We start from the raw sequence: 14851 nt of genomic DNA on the forward strand, positions 1-14851 counted from the left end.
CAGTAAGAAGCAGTGGAGGGATAGCCCTGAGCTCACTGGAACCAATGTACTGGTACACAGGCAGCAATTAACAGCCCTCTGCACTCGTGGACCTGGAGCACCTGTGTTACTGATTAGCAGCCATTCAGACTCCATGTGTTTCCCTGCCCGCACATTTGGATTTTTGCTGCCTACGTATAAATGTGTCATCTCACTTCATGGATGGTAAGCTTCTTTGTAGCACAGGAAATAGGGTTGCCAGGTGTCCGGTTTTCAACCGGAGAACCTGGTGGAAAAGGGACCCTGGCAGCTCCGGTCAGAACCACTAATCGGGCCGTTACAAGTTCAGTTGGTGGCGCAGTGGGGCTGGCAGGCTCCCAACCTGGCTCCCCGGAAGTGGCCGGCATGTCCCTGCGGCCCCTAGGCAGAGGCACTGCTAGGGGGGCTCAGTGTGCAGCCCCCCACCCCAAGCGCTGGCTCCGCATCTCCATTGGCCAGGAACCAGGGCCAATGAGAGCTGTGGGGGCAGCACCTGCAGGCGGAGTCAACACGCAGAGCCGCCTGACTGTGATTCCGCCAAGGGGCTGAGGGACGAGGCCATTTCCGGGAGCCACCTGAGGGAAGCGCCGCCTGGCCGGAGTCCGCACGCCCTCTCATGCCCTAACCCCCATCCTTGAGCCCCCTCCTGGACCCAAACTCCCTCCTGGAGCCCACACCCCATGCACACACACCGTGGACCCAACCCCTTGCCCCACCCCAGAGCCCACACCCCCATCCCAGAGCCTGTATCTCCTCCTACACCCAAACCCCTGCCTCAGCCTGGAACCCCGTCCCACACTCTGAACCCTTCGAACCCACTCTGGAGCCCCCTCCCGCACCCCAACCCCCTGCCCCAGCCCGGTGAAAATGAGCGAGTGAGGGTAAAAGAGGGGGGGCGGGACTTTGAGGAAGGGGGCGGAGCAAGTGTGCTTGGGTTTTGTGCAATTAGAAAGTTGGCAACCCTAACAGGCATTAGAAATAGAACAGACAAAAATCATCCATCAAGTCCTGCCCCCTGGCTCATGTGGGATGTTCCCTACAGGATGTTTTCCAATGTTTTGTCCAGTTTAAATTTAAAACATGCAAGTAATGGGGTTTTTGCCACCTCCACTGGGAGAGTATTCCATGACCTAATACATCTGACTCTAAGCTTTCCTAGGACAATCAACCTAAATTTTCCCTCCCTGTTCCATCCTATTTCTTCACATTACACCTCGCGTACTAAATGAAAGAATTCATCTCCACCTTTAGTCTTTACTCCCTGACAAGTATATGTAGCCTCATGTTTACCTTTATTAAGCTATACATTCTTCACTTCTGTAATTTCCCTTCGTAAATCAATCCTTCTATCCCTGGTCCTATTTAGATTTTCTCTTAACAGTCTCCAATTTGTCAATATTTCTATAGTAGTGAAGTTCCTCAAAGTGAACACATTCCTGCGGGTGCAGCTGCCTCTGAGTTAGAGAGAAAGGCTGTTACTTCCTTGATTCATGATATGATGCTTCTGTGCATGCATCCCATAATTGCATTGGCTTCTTTTGGTACCATTGCATATTCATCTTTAATTTGATGGCTGCTATCAACCTCTCTTTCGGCATTAATGCTTTTTAAGTTTCCCTTCCCACTGAATAGCTATGATTTGGGTTATTTTTCTCCTGAGGTATTTGCTTGCAACCATTTTCAAATTTTCTCACCTCCTGCTGGATTGGTTTAATGGGCTGACGGTCAGACATCCATCTGGGCGAAAACTCCGTGCGCTGCAGACGCTTCTCCTGAAATGGGGGTAGAGGAAGGGAGAGAAGGAGAAGATGTGGATTGGAGCACACCGGTGATGTTCGTAGGGGAATTTTTGTATTAGGTGTGACCAGGAAACTACTATTAGCTTTACAAGGGTAGCGTCATACAGACCTCTCCAAAGGCCAGACTGGCTATGGAGTTGATTTTAGAGGCATGTTCTCAGGAAGTTTACACCAAATTTGTCCCATCTTAAAATAGTTATCTGATGAGCAGCACTCTTCAGAGTCTAGCTATCCACCTCTAGCCACCACTCCATCACCAAAAATCCCATTCCCTGCAAACAAAGCCTAGTAGCCTCTGTTTACATGGTACCTTGAAAGTGTTTAGAGATCCCGTACTGCTCAGTGTCTCTGCTACAACAGATAAAACATCCTTCCCTATTCCCAGGGGGGTTTGATGGCTGGCTGGATTTAGCACTCTCCCAGCCATCCACTGTCCCTGCATTCAACAGCAGCCACCATACAGAGATAAGCAGGCTAACATCTCCCCAGCCTTATGTGCTCTCACACACCTTCTGGGCAATCATGTTGCAAATCTCGGGCAGGAAGTCTTCACTCAGGAGTTTGTAGAGCTGCCTTTCTCTTAGGGAGGTTCTCTCTCTGAAGCTTTCTGTGACTTGTCTCCACTCCTCTTCTGTCTGACACAGCAGCCACCATGTCCCACGGCCTGGTCCCTGGGACCCTTCAGGAACATAAAGGGATATTAGCTCTGCAATGATGATTGTTGGTGGCTTTCCTCTAACCCACGCCCTCCCCTCCAGAACTTGGGAAGAAAGAAAGACGTTGACTGTGTACACGCTCCTAGGTGACATGGGTTGTGGTCTAGGAAGAAGCAAGAAGAATCGTTCATGTAACGGGAAGACCTGCATAGCTATGGCTTCATTCCAAGCTCTCTCACGAGCATTGTATGGCCCCTAGTGCCAGTAATACACAATCCTGTATTATTTCCCAATGTACACGGGAATGGGAAATAAAACAACAGCAGCACCTGGAATATTTTGGGTGAAATGCCATTATTAACCTAACCCACACTAAAAACACACCCATGTCTATCCAGCAGCCCACAGGAGGAAAAGGCAAGTGGGGAAAGGAAGAATTAGTTTCCTTAGCTGTAATTTATTTTTCATAATGGAAGGCATCACCTGGGTCTGGACACTACTCATGGGTTACATCTGCTCAGACTCCCTCTGCTGGACTGCTGCAGCATGGCGCTCTGACCCAGGAGAGAACTTCTAAAGCGGAATCTATCCAAACTACCAGTAAACATCCATCCTATAAAACTACCACATTTCTATTTATGTAGTTTCAGCTTTGGAAGTTCTCTCTTGAATTCCGAGTGTGGAGCTGCAGCAGTCCAGAGGGAAGCTGAACTCTGAGGAAGGGGTAGAGAAAAGACAAAGCCAGAGTTGCCTGTATTGTGGTGGAAAAACAGTTGCATTTTCCGTAACTGGTGTTCTTCGAGATGTGTTGCTCATTCCCATTCCGTATTAGGTGTGTGCGCGCACCATGTGCGCTGGTGCCGGAAGTTTTTCCCTTAGCAGTATCCATAGGGGACCGGCTCTGGCGCCCTCTGGAGTGGTGCCTGCGTTGCACAGTAAAAGGGGCGCCGCCGGCTCCCCCCACCCTCGGTTCCTTCTTGCCAGAAACTCCAACAGTGGGGAAGGAGGGCAGGTTGTGGAATGAACATGAGCAATACATCTCGAAGAACACCAGTTACGGAAAAGGTAATTGTCTTTTCTTCTTCGAGTGTTTGCTCATGTCCATTCCATATTAGGTGACTCCAAAGCAACACAACTCTGCCGAATCCAGCGTCGTTCCTGGCCTGCTGAGTGATGGCATAATGAGAGGTAAACGTGTGGACAGAGGACCACATTGAGGCTCTACAAATGTCCTGGATAGGGATGTGCACCAGGAAGGCTGCCGAAGATGCCTGTGAGTGGGTGCTGACAATTGGTGGCAGCAGAACCCCCACCAGGTCGTAACAGGTAATCCTCTGCGAAGACACCGGAAGGCCCTTCATCCGTCTCCGCTGAAGTGACAAAGAGCTGAGTTGATTTACAGAAAGGCCTGGTACATTCTAAGTAAAAAGCCATGGCCCTCTGGACAGCCAGGGAGTGAAGATGCCTCTCCTCACTGGTCTTGTGCGGTTTGGGACAGAACACTGGGAGGAAGATGTCCTGGTTCATATGGAAGGTGGAGACCACCTTTGGCAGGAAGGCTGGGTGGGGCCGCAGCTGAACCTTGTCTTTGTAGAAGACCATGTACAGCGGTTCTGAGGTCAAGGCTTTAATTTCAGAGACTCATCTCGCTAATGTCATCACCACTAGGAAAGCAACCTTCCATGACAGGTGGGAAAAGAAGCAGGAATCCAGCAGCTCAAAGGACGGGCCGATGAGCCTAGAGAGGACCAAGTTAAGATCCCACTGCAGGACAGGAGCCTGTACCTGCGGGAAGAATCTCTCGGGCCCTCTCAAGAATCTGACTGTCATGTCAAGGGAAAACACCATCTGTCCTTGGATCAACGGGTGAAAAGCGGAGATGGCCACAAGGTGCATCTTAATGGAAGATTATTTCAGGCCCTGATTCCTCAAATGGAGCAGGGTAGTCCAGGACAGCCTGTATGGAAGAACGCGAAGGAGAGATGCCACGCTTGGACGGCCAGCAGGAAAACCTCCTCCACTTGGCCAGATAAGTCAGTCTGGTTGAGGGCTTCCTACTTCCCAGGTAGACCTGTCCACTCCTCTGGGTTCAGCCATGCAGCATCCATGCCGAGAAGTGGAGGGACATGAGGTTGGACTGCAGGAGCCGACCATGGTCCTGTGACAGCAGGTCCGGTCGGTCGGTTGGGCAGGGACCAGGGAGAGGCTGCTGTCAGGTTCATGAGCATACCAGTGCTGGCGAGGCCACGCTGGAGCGATCATGATAACCTGTGCCCTGTCTCTCTTGATCTTTACCAGGACCTTGGCGACGAGTGGGAACAGAGGGAACGCGTACATCAGGCTCCCCAACCATGAAAGGAGGAAGGCATCGGAGAGGGATTCCTTGCCCAGACCTTGCCAAGAACAAAATTGATGACATTTTCTGTTTTGCCTGGTAGCAAACAGGTCCACTTGGGGAGTTCCCTACTTCTGGTCTGGAAGATCATGTAGGCTACTTCCAGGTGGAGCCAGGGGCGGCTCTAGCCATTTCGCCGCCCCAAGCACGGCGGCACGCCGCGGGGGGCGCTCTGGCGGTCGCTGGTCCCGCGGCTCCAGTGGACCTCCCGCAGACGTGCCTGCGGATGATCCACCGAAGCCGCGGGACCAGCAGACCCTCCACAGGCACGCCTGCGGGAGGTCCACCGGAGCCGCCTGCCGCCCTCCCGGCGACCGGCAGAGCGCCCCCTGCAGCATGCCACCCCAAGCACGTGCTTGGCGTGCTGGGGCCTGGAGCCGCCCCTGGGTGGAGCGACCACTTGTGGTGAGAGGAGAAGGCCCTGCTGAGGTGATCTGCTAGCGTGTTCTTGATGCCAGGAGAGGTGACAAGCTTCCAGGTGGATCTCGTGGTCGATGGAGAGCCTCTTGGCAGAAAGCCGATGAGCGCGCTCCCCCTTGCCTGTCGATGTTGAACATTGAGGCTGTGTTGTTCATCAGGACTCTCACCACCTTGCGCAACAGGTGAGGTAGGAAGACACCGCATCTTTGACATTTATGTGTACCACCATCTCCTCCAGGGACCACATACCCTGGGTCTGGAGATCTCCGAGGTATGCACCCTAGAAGAGGTCCGAGGCGTCCAACACCAACTCAATGGAGTGAGGGGGGTTATTGAACAGAACTCCCTCTAGGACCGTCTCACAATCGGTCCAGTGAGGTGAATACTGTTGGGGGAATGGTAACGATCTTTTCCAGGTGATCCCTGGACTGGGAATAGACTGTCACCAGTCATTGCTTCAGGGGTCGCATCCGGACCCTGGCATGGTGGACAACATATGTGCAAGCTGCCATGTGGCCCAGCAGATGCAAGCAGACGCTGGCTGTAGTCAGGGGGAACACAGACACCTCCGTGATAAGGTGTGTCAATGTCTGAAACCTTTCTAGAAGCAGGAACGCTCTGGCGCAGGTCGAGTCGAGCACCGCCCCGATAAATTCTATCTTTTGCACTGGAACTAACGTAGACTTTTTGTCATTCACCAGTAGGCCCAGGGAGTGGCACGTGGCTTGCAGCACCCCAACATCCTTTTGGACCTGAGATCTGGAGCTGCCCTTGACCAGCCAGTCACCGAGGTATGGGTAGATCATAGACTTATATAATCATAGAATATCAGGGTTGGACGGGACCTCAGGAGATCATCTAGTCCAACCTCCTACTCAAAGCAGGACCAATCCCCAGACAGATTTTTGCCCCAAATCCCTAAATGGCCCCCTCAAGGATTGAACTCACATCCCTGGGTTTAGCAGGCCAATGCTCAAACTACTGAGCTACATCTGGATACCCCGGCGCCTGAGGTAAGCTGCCACCACCGACATGCACTTGGTAAACACCCTCGGTGCTGTTGCCAGGCCAAATGGGAGGATCGTAAATTGGTAGCGGCCAGGTCCCATCGTGAATTGGAGAAAACGTCTGTGTCCTTGGAAGATCACTATGTGGAAGTATGTGTCCTTTAGGTCGAGGGCAGCATACCAGTCTCCCGGATCCAGGGAGGGGATGAGAGAGGCCAGGGAGGACCATGCAGAACTTCAGCTTCTTTAGGTACTTGAAGTCTTGCAGATCCAGGATGGGATGTAGACTGCTCTTGGCCTTTGGGATTAAAAAATATTGGGAATAAACTCCCCTGTTCCTGTACCGTGGAGGAAGTTCCTCCACCGCTCCCAGATGTAGCAACCCTTGAACCTCCTGCATGAGGAGACTCTCGTGAGAAGGGTCCCTGAAGAGGGACAGGGAAGGGTGGAGGGAGGGCTAGAAAGAAACTGGAGGGTATAGCCCTGTGCCACTGTGTTCAGGACCCAGTGGTCCAAGGTTATAGTGGCCCACGCAGGGAGGAAAAAGGAAAGGTGGTTGGAAAAAAACAGGGAAGATGGATCCAGGGAACAGTCTGGTAGGTAGCCCTTGGCTGCACCCTCAAAACGATAGCTTGGCCCCTTGCTTATTCCGGGTGGAGCCCAACTGAGGGCGGAAGGTGGCTCAGGCGGCGCTTGTAGCCCTTGGACTTCTTGTGAGGCGGGTCCTGTTGAGGCTGGCTCCCTTGTCCCTGAGGCTGTTGCGGTTTGAACCGCTTATGTGCCAGGCCTGGGACGTACAGCCCATGCGTTTTCAGGGTGGTATGGGAGTCCTTTAAACTGTGCCAGTTTGGTATCAGTCTGTTCTGCAAACAGGGCCTGGCCACTGAAGGGAAGGTCCTGCATCGACTGCTGAGCCTCGGTGGACAAGCCCGAGGGGAGCAGCCAGGAAGCTTGCCACATGGAGATGGCGGAGGCCATGGCACCGGCTGTCTGAAGCTGCTTGGAGGGCTGCTCTGGCCACCATCATGCCCCCCTCGAGGATCACCCAGAAGTCCTTCCTGGACCCTTTGGGGAGCGAAGCCTCGAAGTTGGCCATGGCCTGCAACATGTTGTAATCATAGCAGCCAAGGAGGGCCTGGTGGTTGGCCGCTCTCAATTGCAGGCCGGAAGATGAATAAACCTTACGTCCAAAAAGATCCAGCCTCCTTGAGTCTTTGTTCCTGTGGGCAGCCCTGGGTTGGCCTTGCTTCTCTGTGGCTAACCGCCCCAACTACCAGGAAATTGGGGGCCGGGTGAGAATATAGGTACTCATGCCCTTTTGTTGGCACAAAGTACTTGTGTGCTTGGCCCTTTTGGAGATGGGGGCGAGGAGGGAGTCTGCCACAGTGCAGTGATAATGTTTGATACCCCCTCATGAAGGGATAAAGCCACCCTGGCAGGTGCCGAGGTGCAAAGGACATCAAACAAGGAGTCCAAAGCCTCCTTCAACTTCTTGGCCTGGAGCCCCAGGTTAGATGCGATCCTCTTCAATAGTTCCTGGTGCGCCTTAGCATCATCCTAAGGAACTGGGCGAGGGGGCCCCGTGATAGCCTCATCTGGCGATGACGAGGACGATGCCGGTACTGCAGGAGCCTCAACGTCCATTGGTGGTCTAGCAGGCTGCTCTCCAAGGTCCTCCTGGACCTGTGGGGTCCTTCCCCCCAAAGTCTCGGGGACTGGAGGGAGTTAGGATGTTGAGGCTGCTGGCCTGTCCGAGGTTCCCGACACCGATCGGGCAGCCTGTGAAGGCTGGGAGAACCCCCAGGGGTTCCATGGGTACCATGGCACTGGTCACTGTGCCTGGGGCCATGGGACAGGTTTCGGTGCTGATGATGTAGGCGGCACCACAGGCACCGGAAGCTGCCCCGCAGTTAGGGAGCCCTGCTTGGTGCTGGAGCTGGAGCGGTCGCTACCCGGCGACCAGCATCGGGCAGAGCGGCGGCTCTTATCTGACTGGTGCCGGCTGCTGCGCCTGGAGGCAGACCTGTCCGAGTGAGACGAACATCTTGGTCGGGGCCTCAGGGACTGACGGGTGTTCGGCAGATTGGCATCGGAAACCTGGCAATCTAAGCCTTATGCTAGCCGACCGGTGCCAGGATGTTGATCGGGACCGGGAGCTATCACAAGCTGATTGCTGAGAGTAACTTCCCAACTGCAGCAATCCCCATCTTGAAGACTGACAGCGGTCTGGTGACTGGTGGCTTTGGTCCCTCGATCGGTCCCGGGATCTGTACTGAGGTCTCGGCAGCATAAGGGGTAGGTCTTGGTGCTCCTGCCAGGGGGACGCATGCCTTGGTGGGTCTACACCAAGCTACCGGTGAGGTACGCCTCGAATCCCGCTGTCGGTGCCCAAGGTCCAGGAACCGAAAAGGGCTCCGCTGAGTCTGCCTCTCTGAGGCGTGATGACTTTGGGTGGGTGAGCGGTGGCGGGATGTCCCACGCGATGGGGAATGGTGCCGCTGAGGCAGGGACCTACGTGTCGCTTATGTGCCCTTCGCCCAAGCAACTTAGGCAGCTACTATGTGGATCGCTGATGGGCATAGGCTGTTTGCAATGATCGCAGGGCTTAAAGCCTGGGGACCGGGGCATGCCCCGTCCCCAGGCTGAGTCCTGTTTGGGACTAACAAAGACTTCAAGAACTACTAGTAAGGGTAACTGATTCAACTACTAGCTATAGTACAGGATTTTAGAAAGTTTGCAAGGACGGAGAACGAAACAACGCTAGCCGAAGCAGCACACATTCCAGCACTGTCACTGGCAGCAAGAAGGAACTGAAGGTGGGGGGAGCCGACTGTGCCCCTTATACTGTGCCATGCGGGCGCCACTCCAGAAGGCGGCCAGAGCTTGTCCCCTACAGACAACGCTGAGGGAAAATCTTCTGGCACTGGTGCATGTGGCGAGCACACACACCTAATATGGAATGCACATGAGCAAGCACTCAAAGAAGAATAGGCAGGTCTAACCCATAAGTAATATTCAGACCAGTGGATTCTCACTGATTGTTTGAGAAATGAGTCTCCCACCCAGTCCCTTTGGAGAAACTGTCACAATATGTTAGCATAGCATCTCACCTCATTAACTCCTTGTGGACCAAGGGCTCCCCAGTAAGGACCTGGAACATAGATTTCCCTAATTCCTGGTTTTACACAGTACTGACAGTGTATGCACCTGACACCAGATGGGAGACAGGCAAGGAGAATACTTTGTTCTCTTACAATACTACCCACCCTGGTGACTCTCTCCCTTTAACAGAGAGGGCAAAATGCATCTACCACAAACAGGATGTGTGTCCACATAGCCTGTTCTCACCCCCTCTCAGGAGAGCATCTGTCCATACATAGTCCTTCTCTATTGATCTTAGTGCGTGAGTAGAGGAGGGTTCCCCCTGCAAGCCTATTCCAAACTCAGGCCTCCCACACAATAACCTAATTCATTAGTCGCTCCTCATCCCAAAACAGTGCCTTGTTATACAGGAAGCATTTGGCTGCCTAGGCTCCTGGGAATAAGTTAGTCTATTTCTTTAACTGCTCATGCCAAATACAATCAGAACCAATCGGGCTAAAGACACAGGGCACCACTTCCAGAAAGCCTCTCACTAAGCAGACCCTCCTCCTTTCCTGGGAATCTTGTCTCTCTTAGCTTTGGATGATTTTAAAACTGCAATAGCAGATCAAATTCCTCCCACCCTCCCATAATGTCTTTACCATTTTTCATCTGGGTCTCATGCATGAGCGAGTTCTCTTCAGCCTTCTCCCTATAAAGAAAAAGGCAATTGTGCAATGACATCACCAGCCGCTGAAATGCAGCCATTTCTGGGGAAGAATGCAAACACCACACACATTTTGTACAGGAAGTAGAAATATCCTATTTGAATGAAACTTCAAGGAAAATTATGTAAATGGCCAAACTGGAATGTGGCCAGGATACAACATCCCTTACTCTTGTGGATAGAACCAAGAGATCGTTAATGACTTCAGGTAGGCAGGACTTTGGTTTAAAATAGCATCTAAATACAGTCACTCTAGTTGCAATGTGTCCCCTAGCAACATGCAGCTCAAAGGGGTCAGTACGGACTCATTGGGAAGAACAGCATCCACTGTTTCACCCACATTGCTTCCTGCAGCACCGGGATTTTCTTTAAAGTCCTCACCTAAGTACCCACCCAGCCTGTCTGTACAAGATGATTTGAGATCCTGGCTTCAGGGGATATGGTTGCAGGGAGAATTACCTTTGGACTCCCAAATGGAAAAACACATATTGGGGTGCAGGGGATCTTCAGTACCAATGGGAGGCCCCAAAAGGTGCGTCAGTACTATCAATGCCAAGAAAGACCAGCCAGCTTTCCTCCTTATATGAGAGTAGATCACATAACCATTCCAGGAACACCCTTTTCCTTACCTCAACAGATTCTCCTCCAGCAGTTTCTTCCGTTTTGGGGGTCGCCCTCGTCTCTTGCCTGTTTTCCCAGGAACATTTGGGGTGTTTGTCTGGCCCCCACTTCCCCTGGAACACAATGAAAGGTTAGAAAATATCTCCTGAAGAAAGGAACTGTGGCTGGCAGGGGAGGAGGGAGAGAAGAGTGGAAAAGAAAAAAAAAAATCAGAACAGCTGCTATGGGCCCAACTAGGGGAGGGATTAACTACAGCCGCCAAGTGGGAGGGAGGGAAGGACGGACTACCACTAGCTGGGTGACTAATTCAGGAGCAGACAGTGACTCGTAACTGCTGCTGTCTCCGAGGGGCAAGTTGCTTGGAATGCGGTGGTGGTGGCAGAAGAATCTTCCTACCCCACTGGCAGATTTTTGTAGTGCCATGAACGCTATGCATGGCTTTAGTCGCCTTACATCAGGATTTAGTTAGTGGTGCATTTGTCAATTTTACCTGCACAAATTCAGGCCACCGTTACCCTCCCAGCAACAGCGACAGTCAAACAGATTTTATTTAACTCCAATTTATTGCTGCATAGTCCATTCTGCTCCACTTGCCCTGCCCTCGTCTCCCTGTTTACCCGGGCGGTGTGGAAATTAGGAAAACTTCAAAGCTGTTGTTACCTGTCTGAAGCCAGCTCTCCATTTGATTTCCCCTGCACTGGCTCTTCTTTGTACATACGAGTGCCATAGAAATACCAATAGAGGGCGCCATTACTATCCTCACCCAGTGGTTCTACACGGAGGCTGTCTGCATCCAAACCCTGCATTCAGTTGGGAGCATGCAGTCAGAGACACAGTGACAAGTTGAAAAACAGCCGCACTGTCACTCAAAACACGCTGACATCCCTCCACAAACACCCCGCCCCACCCCCTACAACACATCTGTTCTGATGCAGTTCTGGGAAGATATTACTCTAGAGAAAAGAATACATTCCCTCTCCACCTAGGGAGAGATTTAGATTGGCATTTCTAATTTGCACGCTCTCTTTAGTTCTAATATTTCATTTTTTGGTGCTCATGACAGTGAAGGCCTAATTAGCCCTGGCTAGCGTCATGCTAAGCATGGGAGGCACTGTGGAAACTTCCCACATACAGCTCTCCCAATACACTTTAATAATGGGGGATGGTAGGGACACTGCTGCAGGACAGAATTGCACTCCTAGCTCCCACAGAGCTATCAATACCCTGGAAGCACTGCCAGATATTCAAGTCACGGTCTTCAGAGATGTAGCCAGTCAGGCCAATTTACGTAGTGATGTTTGTGCTGTGAATGCATCCATGACAGAGAGACCCTACCACTTGCCTAGATCCTTTGTAGCTCGACATAACCCAGGCAGGGGCGGCTCCAGGCCCCAGCACGCCAAGCGCGTACTTGGGGTGGCATGCTGCGGGGGGGCGCTCTGCCGGTTGCCGGGAGGGCAGCAGGCAGAGTGCCTTTGGCGGCATGCCTGCGGAGGGGCCGCTGGTCCCGCAGCTCTGGTGGAGAGGCACGCCTGCAGGAGGTCCACCGGAGCTGCGGGACCAGCGGACCCTCCGCAGGCACGCCTGCGTGACGTCCACCGGAGCCATGGGACCGGCAAGCGGCAGAGCGCCCCCCGCGGCATGACGCCGTGCTTGGGGCGGCAAAATGTCTAGAGCCGCCCCTGAACCCAGGTCTCCAGGATGTGGAAAAAACACGACTATTTATTCACTGCACTACCACCAAGAACATGACTTTAAAACATTTCTTTTTGATTAAAAGAAATTACATCTCCAAACCCATAAAATACACAGACTATGGGAAACCTATGTACCCCACTAAGATGCTGGCTCAAAAATCCCCACCCCAACCCAACCCCTTGAACATTATAGAAGGAGAGAGAATGGGGAGACCCAGTCACCAATATTTCCAAAGCTGGGTCTGGAGACAAAGAGAAAAAATGGACTTTAGAGAGAAATACTTCCAAGCTATAGTTCAAATCCCCAGTCTCTTCTTGCTCCCCAAATGGACAGACTAGAAATGCCACAGGAGCATCAGCCCCTAAATGGCCTGTTCCCTTGGTTGGAGGCTCGCTGATGTATACAAGCAGTGGCAGGAAAAAGGAAAAAACAGCCTCCATGAAGGCAAACATTTTCCTCCATCCCCACCTAGGTTTCACAACCCAGCCTAGCTCCCTGTAGCTGTCATCTTCCCCATCCAACAGCTGCTGTGGCCCAAAGCACCTTGAGGAGGTCGAAGACGTCATCTGCATCAAGCCGATAATCGCAGAGGCGGTGCAGGATCTCCACGCGGGTGCGCAGCGGCAGCTCCTGGAAAGTGGATTCCCGTAGGGGGTTGGGTTTCCCTTCCTCCAGCTCCCAGCGGTAGTTGATAATGTCCTCAAGGTAGCTGTGAAACGTCTGTGACCTAATCAAGAGAACAAGTCCCTCCATTGTAGGTTAATATGCAAAAAAGACAGGACTTAGTGGAGGTGGGAAATGAAATTAGAAGATCCTGGCAAGGCTGAAAACTGTGCCCTGCTGGCTCAGCACAACCTAACTGAACTTAGTATGTAGCAGGAAGTGGAGCGACTGACACTGGGACACTTTCATAAATGCTTTTAAGAGCTGAGTCCTAGGACAGCCAGAGCTAGTTAAAGCGGAGCAGCTAGGCTTGACCCTCTCCTACCTGCTGGTAGTATTCCTAACTGCAACAATACAGGATTTTGCATCATTTAAAACCTCTTTGTTAGTCTCCCTCCTTTTCATCACATTAGGTAGCTGTTCACATCAGCACGGACTCTGACTTTTATAAAGGGAAGATGCAATGGAGCGTTCACAGACAATTCCGATCCTCTTCTGCCTTCCTCCATTTTAGCTGACACCATCATTATCTACCAGGCTCACCCATCTCTCTCTTTTCCCTGGCCATATCCGGGGAACTTTCCCTGGCCGTACAGCCAGGTAATTACCAACTCCTGCGCCTTCTTCCAAATCATTTTGGAAGTCAGGCCCTTTGTTGTCCTAAAGGGTAAAACACTTCTCCATGTCCGGACTACTCTGTCCTCTCTGACCAAAATGCAGTTACCAGAATTATCTTCCTTGCCTGCCAATAGGACCACCATACTCCCCTCTTTGAATATCCTTTGCCACTATCTCCCCACCTTGCCCACAGTACCATATTAAACTTCTTGTCCTCACCTTACACTGAAGGTTGCTGTAAATAGTAACAGTTCTGGTGCAAGCGCTGCCCTGTCACTCCTTAGATTGCCGACTGTGCTCAGATAAATAAGTGTGTGTCTAATTTTAGACGCAGCTTGTTCTGAGCGTGGAAGCTTCAGTCTACAGAATCTAGGTGAGATGAAGCACCGACTGTTAAAACTTTATTTGTTTTTGTTATTGGAGTGGTGCCACTGCCTGACTCCTGTGACTTGCCAGCGTTCCAGACCTGTGGTCTGTAGCTGCAAACATGCCTCTCTCTCTCACACACAGGAAGTTTGTGTGCCTGACTGGATACTATCAGATAGCCATTCCCACATGTGTTCATGGAGGCAGCTCAACTGGATCCTTTTTAGCACCAGCTGACTGCCCTAGACAATGCAGGGAACTATGCCACAACTGCAGAATAGCCACATACCAAATAAATACAAAACTGTAACCAAAAAAAACCATTAAATCTTTAACAGAGAAAAGATCATCATCAGTCTGGAGGAAGACTACTGAGAACTAGCAAAAAGGTCAGATGTTAAGAGAGGGAGGAAGAAAGAAAAGATAGGAAAGAGGGGTAAAGATAGAACAGCAACCTGCAGGACCTGACGGCCACAGCCTTTGTGGAAGAAACGTCCACCTGACAGTGTCTTATAAATGAGCGAAGAGATGCCTATGTCCCCACTCTGCAGATTACTCCATATGATCCTGTTTCTTTCTGCACCTAAAGTGGAAAATGACTCCTTGTTGACTGACCCCATTTCCCTGAAGGAGTTTTACCTGACCTCCTATAGTATTCAATGACAGATACTTGTATAGAATTGGATATGGTGGCTTTAGCAGCTCTGCTGTTGCTCTTTTCCAACTATGACCCAAAAAAAAAAAAAAAGCACATGCCTTTCTGAATGTCTTTATTCTGCTCA

The 14851-nt window shown here is 51.6% G+C and overlaps 1 protein-coding gene across 2 annotated transcripts in view; it reads right to left on the reverse strand.

Moving 5' to 3' along the window:
- LOC120375653 (cat eye syndrome critical region protein 2) overlaps nucleotides 1-14851 on the reverse strand; it is a 124738-nt gene that overhangs the window by 26242 nt on the left and 83645 nt on the right. For both annotated transcript variants that reach the window (XM_039496434.1, XM_039496444.1), the window contains exons 3-8: nucleotides 12966-13149; nucleotides 11385-11524; nucleotides 10733-10837; nucleotides 10039-10088; nucleotides 2327-2496; nucleotides 1713-1790 (exon numbers count right to left, since the gene is read on the reverse strand). In XM_039496434.1, coding sequence (XP_039352368.1) covers nucleotides 1713-1790; nucleotides 2327-2496; nucleotides 10039-10088; nucleotides 10733-10837; nucleotides 11385-11440 — 459 coding nt within the window. In that variant the 5' untranslated portion in view covers nucleotides 11441-11524; nucleotides 12966-13149. The remainder of the gene's footprint in view (nucleotides 1-1712; nucleotides 1791-2326; nucleotides 2497-10038; nucleotides 10089-10732; nucleotides 10838-11384; nucleotides 11525-12965; nucleotides 13150-14851) is intronic.

Source organism: Mauremys reevesii, linkage group 1 (assembly GCF_016161935.1).
Source record: "Mauremys reevesii isolate NIE-2019 linkage group 1, ASM1616193v1, whole genome shotgun sequence".
Classification (NCBI taxonomy): domain Eukaryota; kingdom Metazoa; phylum Chordata; order Testudines; family Geoemydidae; genus Mauremys; species Mauremys reevesii.